This window comes from Dendrobates tinctorius, unplaced genomic scaffold (assembly GCF_039654945.1).
Source record: "Dendrobates tinctorius isolate UK_male_01 unplaced genomic scaffold, ASM3965494v1 ptg000099l, whole genome shotgun sequence".
NCBI classification, from domain to species: domain Eukaryota; kingdom Metazoa; phylum Chordata; class Amphibia; order Anura; family Dendrobatidae; genus Dendrobates; species Dendrobates tinctorius.
Window position 1 is genome coordinate 10,576,570 of NW_027361767.1, and position 12,359 is coordinate 10,588,928.

The 12,359-nt window shown below is 46.3% G+C and overlaps 1 protein-coding gene across 3 annotated transcripts in view; it reads right to left on the reverse strand.

The window, feature by feature from the left end:
* PDE4A (phosphodiesterase 4A) overlaps positions 1-12,359 on the reverse strand; it is a 369,944-nt gene that overhangs the window by 80,738 nt on the left and 276,847 nt on the right. For all 3 annotated transcript variants that reach the window (XM_073587575.1, XM_073587577.1, XM_073587579.1), the window contains exons 2-3: positions 2,921-3,106; positions 1,601-1,637 (exon numbers count right to left, since the gene is read on the reverse strand). In XM_073587575.1, coding sequence (XP_073443676.1) covers positions 1,601-1,637; positions 2,921-3,106 — 223 coding nt within the window. The remainder of the gene's footprint in view (positions 1-1,600; positions 1,638-2,920; positions 3,107-12,359) is intronic.

Here is a 12,359-nt window from a genome sequence, read left to right on the forward strand (position 1 = left end):
GCTTCCTCTCAGACCCCCTGCTTCTTAAGGGTTCTGACCCTTAAACACAGACCCTGATCCCATGGGGAAAGCTCACAAATGTGTTCCCTCCATTAGATTCTGACCAGGTGTTAATCCCACTGTGGGGCAAGGGTTGCCACTTTGCCAGTCCTCACAGTCCTGTCAGCCACTTTGCCAGTCCTCACAGTCCTGTCAGCCACTTTGCCAGTCCTCACAGTCCTGTCAGCCACTTTGCCTGTCCTCACAGTCCTGTCAGCCATACTTAACACCATTAACGTTGGCCTCAAAAACAAGATTAAGCCCCAACACAGTCAGTCCAGGGAACGCCTGCGTTCCACTTCGGGAGTAATCCCAAGCCCAGTTGGACAACCCGCTTGGGTTATGGTTTACAGCCCCAAAAATCATGAAGGTTCCAGCAAATTTGGGACTGTTGGCAGCTATGGAGTAGATCAGAACTATACTAATAGAACTCACTATAGTTATCTACCGGCCCACAAGAATCCTCCTAGACTCTACAACGGGACCTGACTGCATCTTCCCCAAGGTGTGTGAGCAAGCCACCCAAATTCTACAGTCACACACCTGTGTGCACTCTGGTTTGTTTTTTGTCAGACATCGCACTGACCCTTAAAGTTACACTGAACCATACACACATCAGTTGTAAAAGCGGGTCCATGTGTCCAATCCATGAGACTCCGAGCAGACCCTAGTCACATCCGTTTTGCATACTAAGCCTTTAAAGCCGAGTGGGATCCGATGAAAGCGGATGAATAATGGAGAACATTCTTTTTACGTCAGTGTTCCATCCATGGTTCTAACGGATCCATTGTGAAGAGTCAATGACTTAAAAAAGGAACCAAAAATAAAAAAAAAAAAAAAAAAAAAAGAGGAGGCAAAATGGAATACGCAAGTGCAAAACGGTCCGAGATAAAAAAAAAAATGGAGACGGATGTGCGAGAGTAGACTAACCTACACCTTTTACACCAGCGCCAATGGCCTCACAGACCAACTGCTTCGTCTGACAGTACGTCATCATCGGTGGCCTCTCCACCTCTCGGGCCTCAACGAATAGGGACAAGCTCAGGTCTAGTACCTCCTCACGTGGCCAGCCTACTATCTTCCATAATGGCGCCAAACCTTCTGCCTGTGCGTGTGGTGATCCAATCTGTATCAGGATTGTCAATGAGATACTTTGCCATGGGGCCTAGAAGAGCGGGGCCTACGCGCAGGTTGTCCGCTCTTCCTTTCCTATAGGTAGTGGCCGCTAGATTGCGTCTCCACCTCACCACAAGCACCACCCCTTGAAATGGAAAAAAAAACAAAGAGAGGAGACCTCTCCGATATCCAGAAGAGCTGGCAAAGCTCTCTGGCGCTGCTGAAACCTCCTGGAAAAAAGTTCTTCTAGAAGTTTTCTTGTGGTGACACCACCATGGGCCATCACCCAAACCAACATTCAGGGTGCATGGAACAAAAGGGGCTTTATAAAACAGCCACAGCTAATGGGAAAGTCATTTTCTTCTGTAGGTACTTCCTTAAAAAGTTTGGAGAAAGTTACCAACACCGGAGAGTTGTAGGAAGTAGAAACCCGCCATATACATACCTGAGCAAATGGCGTAACAATGAGGTCTTCGGTGTGCCTGTAATGGGAGAGGGTGAGATTCATTAGTGCAGAATATAGAATCTACAACCTCAGCAATATAGGAGTTCTCTGGGGGCATAAACTTTCTATTCTTACTAGATGCATCAAAGGGCATGTGGGAGGGGTCATGTGGAAGGGGTCACGTGGGAGGGGTCATAAGAAAAAAAAAACAAAGAAGTATCTTCCTGTCTTCCTACAGTAGGCTCATAGAAGGTCACGTCCTCAAGGAGGCGCACTCCTACTCTTCAATTGACAGCTATCGCTATGCACACTAATACAGAAAAGACTGTCAGTCACCGACAAGGACCGCCCACTGGACTCCTAAGCTCTGAATGAACAGAGATTTAGACAAATAGTACAGGTTATATTCAAATCCTTTTCTTACAAAACTAAGAATATTAATCTGCTCATCTCCTCTGCATTCTTTTTATGTGATAGGTTCCCTTTTCGATAGCAATATAATTTTAACCCCTTACTGCAGTACTGCTTTCGGCATAGTTCCACCGCAAAAATGCAATAAGAAGTGATCAAAACATTGTATGTACCCCAAAATGGTACCACTGAAAACTACAACCCAAAACGCAAAAAAAAAAAGTCGTCACACCGCTCCATTGAGGAAAAAAATAAGTTAAGGGTCTTAGAAAATGACGACACCAGCCAAAATGTTTATTTATACAATTTTTTTTAGCACTAAATAAAAAAAAAAACAAAAAAACACCACAATAGAAGAGTTCGGTATCGCCATAATTGTACGGACCTGGAGAATCAGGTTTTCCAGGTCAATTTTACAGCAGAATGAACCACGTAAAATCAAACCCTAAAAAACAATGGCGGAATGTTATTTCTTTTCTTTTCTTTCATCCCATGTCAATTTTTTTTCCCCGTTTTGTGAGTACATTCTATGATAAAATAAGTGGTGTCGTCCAAAATTACAACCCGTCCCGCGATAAAACAAGCCCTCTTACGGCCATGGAGGGGGAAATATTAAAAAAGTTGGAAAGGGAACAAAAAAAAAAAAAAAGTCATGCAAGAGTTAATGTTGGCCGAACCGGTCAAATTTTTCAAAGCGCTTGGCCAACCATCGAATGTTTACAGTTGCCTCCTAATTTTCCACCAACAGGCAGGTGTTGGTGTAAAGAGGGATCGGTCTGATCGATTTCAACATGTCCAATCCTTCTGTTCGCAGGGGAGATAAGCCGCCAGCAGAGCTCTCTGGCATCGGCTCATTTCCCTGCCCCGCATCGAGATAACATGCACTGTAGCCAGAACAATGACACTTACGCCTCGCTGGTGACAGAGGAGTTCCGGGACATGGTTTTGGGGGACATGTCATAGTCGCTGTCCGACCGGTACAGGAACGACTCCCTCCTCTGGCTTTGTGGGAAGCTGGGGTGCAGCACCAGCCCTGGACTCGCCTGCGAATCAATCGGGCTGCGACCTGGAGAAGGCCCATTTTCCACATCGAAGCTGCAGAGGGAAGAGAAAGGAGAGCGGATTACGTCATGCACAAAAATATGGGAGCAATAAAACCCCCAAAAAGCGCTCTGCTATCCAGCACAAGAATATGGTCGGCACTGCAACTCCCACCCTGCTTTCCTAGAATCCTGAAAGGTAAACCTGCGTTCATCTGCAGCGACATCTCTGTATCAGGCCGGTTTACCATTCTGGATTCTAGGAAAGCTGAGTGACAACTCTGCATCTGTGACTATATCGGTTGTCACCCAGCTTTTCCCGAATGCTGAACGGCTGAAAACATGATATTCTCTCCTTCGCAGTCGCAATCGGCGGTTTCTTTACTGGAAAGCGGACTCTAATCCTGGCGGCAGATTGCTGGGGATAAAGGCGCACGGTCTCCGGGGTTTTTCCACGCACTGGCCATTTGGGAAATGAGCTCAGTCACCCCTAGCTCCGGGGCTGTGGGGAGGAGCGCAGGAGCTTTACTAAATGCTGCACATCTGGAGCGGGCGATCACGTCAATGGGGCAGCTGTGCCGGGAGGGGAGGATTAGGGCGAGAGAATAAGGGGGACAAAGGTTAAGAAAGGGGACAGTCGAGGAATAGCAGTGGATTCATTCACTAGATTGAGGAGTCTGCTCAGTGCCCGGGCAAGTGAGCACGAGGCGGACTACAAATCCCAGCAGCATGTCTATCACTGCTAGAAAGAGGATGTGGAACCAGAAGCCCCAGTAGTGGGTCAGCCATTGTTCAGAAGCTGATCTGGAACTACAAGCGCCATGATTATGTCAGCCACTGTTTAATAGCTCATTGTGGAACTACAAGCCCCAGTACTAGGTCAGTCATTGTTCTGTAGGTGAAGTGGAACTACAAGTCCCAGTACTAGGTCAGCCACTGTTCTGTAGGTGAAGTGGAACTACAAGTCCCAGTACTAGGTCAGCCACTGTTCCGTAGGTGAAGTGGAACTACAAGTCCCAGTACTAGGTCAGCAACTCTTCCGTAGGTGAAGTGGAACTACAAGTCCCAGTACTAGGTCAGCAACTCTTCCGTAGGTGAAGTGGAACTACAAGTCCCAGTACTAGGTCAGCCACTGTTCCGTAGGTGAAGTGGAACTACAAGTCCCAGTACTAGGTCAGCCACTGTTCCGTAGGTGAAGTGGAACTACAAGTCCCAGTACTAGGTCAGCCACTGTTCCGTAGGTGAAGTGGAACTACAAGTCCCAGTACTAGGTCAGCCACTGTTCTGTAGGTGAAGTGGAACTACAAGTCCCAGTACTAGGTCAGCCACTGTTCCGTAGGTGAAGTGGAACTACAAGTCCCAGTACTAGGTCAGCCACTGTTCTGTAGGTGAAGTGGAACTACAAGTCCCAGTACTAGGTCAGCCACTGTTCCGTAGGTGAAGTGGAACTACAAGTCCCAGTACTAGGTCAGCCATTGTTCCGTAGGTGAAGTGGAACTACAAGTCCCAGTACTAGGTCAGCCACTGTTCCGTAGGTGAAGTGGAACTACAAGTCCCAGTACTAGGTCAGCCACTGTTCCGTAGGTGAAGTGGAACTACAAGTCCCAGTACTAGGTCAGCCACTGTTCTGTAGGTGAAGTGGAACTACAAGTCCCAGTACTAGGTCAGCCACTGTTCCGTAGGTGAAGTGGAACTACAAGTCCCAGTACTAGGTCAGCCACTGTTCTGTAGGTGAAGTGGAACTACAAGTCCCAGTACTAGGTCAGCCACTGTTCTGTAGGTGAAGTGGAACTACAAGTCCCAGTACTAGGTCAGCCACTGTTCCGTAGGTGAAGTGGAACTACAAGTCCCAGTACTAGGTCAGCCATTGTTCCGTAGGTGATGTGGAACTACAAGTCCCAGGATTATGTTAGCAATGGTTCTGTAGATGAAGTAGAACTACAAGTCCCAGTACTAGGTCAGCCATTATTCAGAAGTGGATGAGGAACCACAAGTCCCAGTATTACGTCAGGCAGCAATATGTGAGCTGGTGTAGAACCACAAGCCCCAGTGTTTTTTGGTGAATGACTGGATGGCATCTTGGGTAGAACTACAAGTTCCAGCAATAAATCCATCATCACTGACATGACACTACAGATCACGGCATTATTTTTTTGGCCATTGCCTTGCAGTCCCAGCAGCATATTAGGTAAGTCACTCTTTAGCAGCTGGTTAGGAACCACAAGTCCCAGCGTTATTATCTGAATCGGAACTACAGATCCCAGTACTAGCAGGTACAGTCGCTGTGTCGCAGCCACTGTAGGACTAAGTGTCCCAGCAATACGTCCGCCGTCAGTTTGCCAATGACGGGGAACTACAAGACCCAGCATTATTAGAACATTCAGTATCTGGCAGCTGGGGAGGAACTACAAGTCTCAGCATTCTATGTATAGACACCCAGTGGCCTGTAGCGGGCTCTGCCCCTCGCTGGGACTTTGTACCTGTGTGTTAGTGCCCCAGCGCAGAGCACATGTCTCCGCTCTCGTGTTCGCTCTGCGCCTGGTAATCTCCGCCGTCAGGGAGCAGATTCCAGCTGATAAGCAGCGACAGATGAGCGTCACCGGGGTGGGCGGCTCGGGACGCCGCGCTGACATCACGTATGACACAACACACTAAGCTAAAACCTGAATGAATCCCTCCGACGCTGGCTGTGTCTGTGCGCGGCCGGCCATGAACATCTGGACCAAATCCCTGTAATCTGCCATCAATGGGACCTGACAGCTGCCGGATTAACAAACGTCCCGTATTATCGGAAGGCCCCACAAAAGTGTATATGTAATTTGTATAAAGCAGAGCAGAGATTCACCCCACTGCGCAGCACTACTGTCACCCTCCCCCAACACCAAAGTGGCTGATAACAGGGAGCAATAGATTGTATTTAGCTGTGCTGAAACATATATATTAGAGATTCACCAAGTAGAGAACCCGGGGAGTCAGCAGCCGATGCCCCTGCGATCAGCGCTAGTGATGGACACAATCATTAACCCCTGCACTGGCCAGAATGCAAGGTCTATGCATAACCATGTGTGACATGTAATACCACAAGTCTCCTCTAGAGGCCTCTGCAGAAAAAAAAAGGAAATTGCAACTTTTCAGGTCTGTCACGATCAGGGCCGCCATCAGGGCATTACTGCCCTTACTGCTGTATGGGGCCCGGTGACCAGCAGTACAGTTGGGGGCCAGCAGGTCCGAGAGATTTCTCGGAGCTATACACGGCCAATTTACCTTGACGGTAGTGCAGCTCCCGCTCCCTCCTTCTTGTTTGTACTTCTGGTCAGGTGACAGCGCGTACACGATGTCATCACATACGTGCCAACATGTACCGGACGCAGGAAGCAGAGCTGAGCTACTGGGGAACGTCTGTGAGGTACGGTAAGTATAAAAAATGTTTTTGTTTTCTTTATTAAATGAGTGAGGGGAGGAGGGGGACTGCACGTGATAAAGTGGGGGCTGAGGGGGACTGCACATGATGATGTGGGGGGGAAGGGGACTGCACAGAATGAAGTGTGAGGTAAGGGGGACTGCACATGATGATGTGGGGGAAAGGGGAGTGCACATGATGATATTGGGGGTAAGAGGGACTGCACATAATGATGTGGGGGAAAAGGGGACTGCACATGATGATGTGGGGGGAAAGGGGACTGCACATAATGGAGTGGGAGGTAAGGGGGATTGCACATAATGGAGTGGGAGGTAAGGGGGACTGCACATGATGATGTGGGGGGTAAGGTGGCGTGCACATGATGAAGTTGGGGGTAAGGGGGACTGCACATGATGATATTGGGGGTAAGGGGGACTGCACATGATGAAGTTGGGGGTAAGGTGGCGTGCACATGATGAAGTTGGGGGTAAGGGGGAGTGCACATGATGATATTGGGGTAAGGGGGAGTGCACATGATGATATTGGGGGTAAGGGGGAGTGCACATGATGATGTGGGGGGGAAAGGGGACTGCACATAATGAAGTGTGAGGTAAAGGGGACTGCACATGATGATGTGGGGGGAAAGGGGACTGCACATAATGAAGTGTGAGGTAAGGGGGACTGCACATGATAAAGTGTTTGAGGGGGGACTGCACATGATGAAATGAGAGGGGAATAGGGGGCTGCAAATGAAGGGGGACTGCAGATGAAGTGAGGGAGTGATAGGGGACTGCAATAGATGAAGTAAGGGGGACTGCAAATTAAAGTGGGGGAGACAACTGCGAATTATAAAGTGGGGTAGGGGACAGGGGACTGCAAATGATGAATTGAGTGTGAGTGACAGGGACAGCAATTGAAATGGAGGTGGGGTGGGGAGAGCAGATGATGATGAATTTTGAGGGTGGGGGAGTAAGTGATGTATTGAATGTAAGGTAGAGCAGTTGATAATGAATAGAGGGTGGGAGAGGAAGACATGACAATGAATTGGGCCGGAAAGGGCATGTAAATATAATGAATTGAGGCAAGGGTTAGAGAGGGAGGTACATAGTGGGGGGTGTTCAGGATGAAGTGACTGGTAATGAATTGGGGGAAAGCGTACAGGTGCTAATAAATTTATATATTAAATGGGGAAAGTGGCTATTTGTAGCTAGTGGGGGCACAGTGGCAGATTATAATTTATATTTGGAATGGTGGGTTGCATAGTAGCCAGTTATATATTGATGGTGGGTGCATGTCTGTATTCAGATGTGTAGTGTAGAAGAAAGGGAAAAAGTGGTGAATGTACTTTGGAAGCCGTGCTATAGGTAACTTATTTCATGCAAAGACGAGTCCTGGCTGGAGGAAGTGATGGTGGTCTGTGCTGGATGAAAAAGAAAAGCAAAGATGAATATCTTCAGCTAGAGATTACTATATACAGAGCTCCTGTGTATAATGTCACCAGTGATCAATGTGCTACCTGTACACTATATACAGAGCTCCTGTGTATAAGGTCACTGGTGATCACTGTATTACCTGTACACTGACAGTAAATACAGAGTTCCTGTGTATAATGGCACTTAATATTGTATTTTGTTTCTTTTTATTAATGATCAGTGTTGTAGTATTCAGTCACTATGTGGTGGTAATATGTGATCTGGTCATGGTGTGGCGGTATTTGTTCCTGGTATGTGGTATTATTTGGTCACTATGTAATGGTAATATGTGGTCTGATCATGGTGTGGTGTTATTTGTTCCTTGTATGTGGTATTATTAGGTCTCCATGTGGTGGTAATATATGGTCTGGTCATGGTGTGACCATATTTGTTCCTTTTATGTGGTATTAATGGTCATTTAAAAAAAGTGTATGTGGCTCATTCCTTTAAAGAAAAATACATGAAAATATATTTATAATTAATAGTTTAGCGTAGAATAGGCCTGGCCAAAAGAGTCTACCGTGTCATGGTGGTGGCTTAAAAATTCCTTTGGCCAGAATAAAAGCTGCTGGCTATGAATGTGATCTGGTGTTTGATGGGAACTGTTAATATCGGATTGGTGGGGACGTGGTGGAGAGGTTGAGTTTTTCCAAGAGTCGGCGGTGGGATGGTGGAGGCGGAGCTGGGGTGGAGCCTGGGCGGAATCTCAAGTGGCCCCGAAATTCCTAGTGGCAGCCCTGCTAGGATGGCCACAATAGGGAAGGTGTATTCTGATGGCACCACATGAAGGCATTTCCATGTGTGATCATTATTTTAATCATAGTACATGCCTTACTGATCCTGTACTGATACTGAGTGATAACCTTATACTCCAGAGCTGCACTCACTATTCTGCTGGTGGAGTCACTGTGTACATACATTACTGATCCAGAGAGACATCCTATATTATACTCCAGAGCTGCACTCACAGTTCTGTTGGTGGAGTCACTGTGTACATACATTACTGATCCTGAGTTACATCCTGTATTATACTCCAGAGCTGCACTCACTATTCTGCTGGTGGAGTCACTGTGTCATACATTACTGATCCTGAGAGACATCCTATATTATACTCCAGAGCTGCACTCACAGTTCTGTTGGTGGAGTCACTGTGTACATACATTACTGATCCTGAGTTACATCCTGTATTATACTCCAGAGCTGCACTCCCTATTCTGCTGGTGCAGTCACTGTGTACATACATTACATTACTGATCCTGAGTTACATCCTGTATTATACTCCAGAGCTGCACTCACTTTTCTGCTGGTGGAGTCACTGTGTACATGCATTACATTACTGATCCTGAGTTACATCCTGTATTATACTCCAGAGCTGCACTCACTATTCTGCTGGTGCAGTCATTGTGTACATACATTACTGATCCTGAGTTACATCCTGTATTATACCCCAGAGCTGCACTCACTATTCTGCTGGTGCAGTCACTGTGTACATACATTACATTACTGATCCTGAGTTACATCCTGTATTATACCCCCGAAGCTGCACTCACTATTCTTCTGGTGGAGACCCTGTGGACTATCTTTTTGCTGCACTCTAATTCTCATTATTCCTAACTCCTCATCATGCAATCATGACGTATGACGTTCTGTTCTCAGCAGATCCCTGCACACGCTCATATTCTGGCTGAATTAACCACACGTCAGATTTATATATTTTTTCTCTACTTCTGTTTCTGGACTGAAATTATTTTGGAGGTTAAAGAATTGTCGCATTCACCGTTTCCTGCGCCACAAGATCTTGGGTCACGGTCACAACAACAACGTCGCCATGTCCTTATGTCAACGCGGTGATTTGTCGTCAGATGTAATCTCACACTGTTAATAATTAGGCTGCTGATAATTCATCAATGTGAAGTAATGTGCTCTGTACACATCCCAGCACTATGGAGACTGAGGGAGGGGGCCAACACCACTATTCATTATCATCATCCCAAGCAGCTCTGGAGTATAATACAGGATGTAACTCAGGATCAGTAATGTAATGTATGTACACAGTGACTGCACCAGCAGAATAGGGAGTGCAGCTCTGGGGTATAATACAGGATGTAACTCAGGATCAGTAATGTAATGTATGTACACAGTGACTGCACCAGCAGAATAGGGAGTGCAGCTCTGGGGTATAATACAGGGTGTAACTCAGGATCAGATCAGTATTGTAATGTATGTACACAGTGACTGCACCAGCAGAATAGTGAGTGCAGCTCTGGAGTATAATACAGGATGAAACTCAGGATCAGTAATGTAATGTATGTACACAGTGACTGCACCAGCAGAATAGTGAGTGCAGCTCTGGAATATAATACAGGGTGTAACTCAGGATCAGTAATGTAATGTATGTACACAGTGACTGCACCGGCAGAATAGTGAGTGCAGCTCTGGAGTATAATACAGGATGCAACTCAGGATCAGTAATGTATGTACACAGTGACTGCACCAGCAGAATAGTGAGTGCAGCTCTGGAGTATAATACAGGATGTAACTCAGGATCAGTAATGTATGTACACAGTGACTGCACCAGCAGAATAGTGAGTGCAGCTCTGGAGTATAATACAGGATGTAACTCAGGATCAGTAATGTAATGTATGTACATAGTGACTGCACCAGCAGAATAGGGAGTGCAGCTCTGGGGTATAATACAGGGTGTAACTCAGGATCAGATCAGTATTGTAATGTATGTACACAGTGACTGCACCAGCAGAATAGTGAGTGCAGCTCTGGAGTATAATACAGGATGAAACTCAGGATCAGTAATGTAATGTATGTACACAGTGACTGCACCAGCAGAATAGTGAGTGCAGCTCTGGAATATAATACAGGGTGTAACTCAGGATCAGTAATGTAATGTATGTACACAGTGACTGCACCAGCAGAATAGTGAGTGCAGCTCTGGAGTATAATACAGGATGCAACTCAGGATCAGTAATGTATGTACACAGTGACTGCACCAGCAGAATAGTGAGTGCAGCTCTGGAGTATAATACAGGATGTAACTCAGGATCAGTAATGTATGTACACAGTGACTGCACCAGCAGAATAGTGAGTGCAGCTCTGGGGTATAATACAGGATGTAACTCAGGATCAGTAATGTAATGTATGTACACAGTGACTGCACCAGCAGAATAGTGAGTGCAGCTCTGGAGTATAATACAGGATGTAACTCAGGATCAGTAATGTATGTACACAGTGACTGCATCAGCAGAATAGTGAGTGCAGCTCTGGGGTATAATACAGGATGTAACTCAGGATCAGTAATATAATGTATGTACACAGTGACTGCACCAGCAGAATAGTGAGTGCAGCTCTGGAGTATAATACAGGATGTAACTCAGGATCAGTAATGTAATGTATGTAAGAAAGCACAAGACAACCAGGTCCCATGTAAAATAATTTCACAATTCGACCATCACGTCGTCGCACACCATAGCGTTCCATAGGTTCTCTGCTTTTACAGTAAAGAATCCTTCCCATATCTGAAAACACATAAATCATAAAACAGCCAGTCTTACCCACTTTGACCAATCAGATGTTTTCGTACATTTCTTACGCCAACTCCCACTTTCAAAATGACACGTTCCATCGAGTTGGTTGTCAAATTCAGCTCTATTTTTTCGAAAATATTTCTTTCCTGTGCTATCGCTTAGAAAAGAGCATGAGCACCGGATTACTCTGCTCTGCTGCTTTCCTTTGGTGGAAGCGCAAATCCCAAATGGCATGGCATCCACAGAGCCCAGAAAGGAAGGATTATCGGGTACGGGCCAAGATGCCGCAAAGCTAACCGGACGCGGCAGTCACCCGAGCAGACAACGAGACGGATAATTGACTGTAGCAGCTCATCACTTAGGTCTGCGTCAGAGCGAAGGGATTTCGAGGGGAGGGAAGAATCTCAGTGACAAGAAAATTACGAAGGTAATAGGATTTGCAGGTTATCCTGTATAAAGGTTATAGGATTCCCCTAATCCACTGGTCTCCACCCATAGAGAAGGGTCCAGGTTAGTGGGGTCGGCAGCTTATTACAAGTTCCCATCACGTACCACTAGAAGTGTCAATCACTATACATCCCCCCCGTACAGACAGCAGCAGCACGGGGAAGTGAAAGCGTTATTTTTAATAGGAGCTTGTGTTTCGGAAATTCACATGAACTCTGGAGCCTTGCGCCATAAAGAGGAATTAAAACAGGAAAACCTGATGCGATAGCGCACAGTCTGGGTGCAGCATAGAGGGGCCGTGCTAAGGCTGCGTTTCATCAGGTTAAGCTAATGTATACTTAGAAAAAGCATTTGTATGTTAGTGAGAAAAAAAAAATGGAAATCATGACAGCGGAAGAAGAGTGTGTTGATCTTGTAGGAGGCAGTGACCTAATCATAAAATGAAATTAG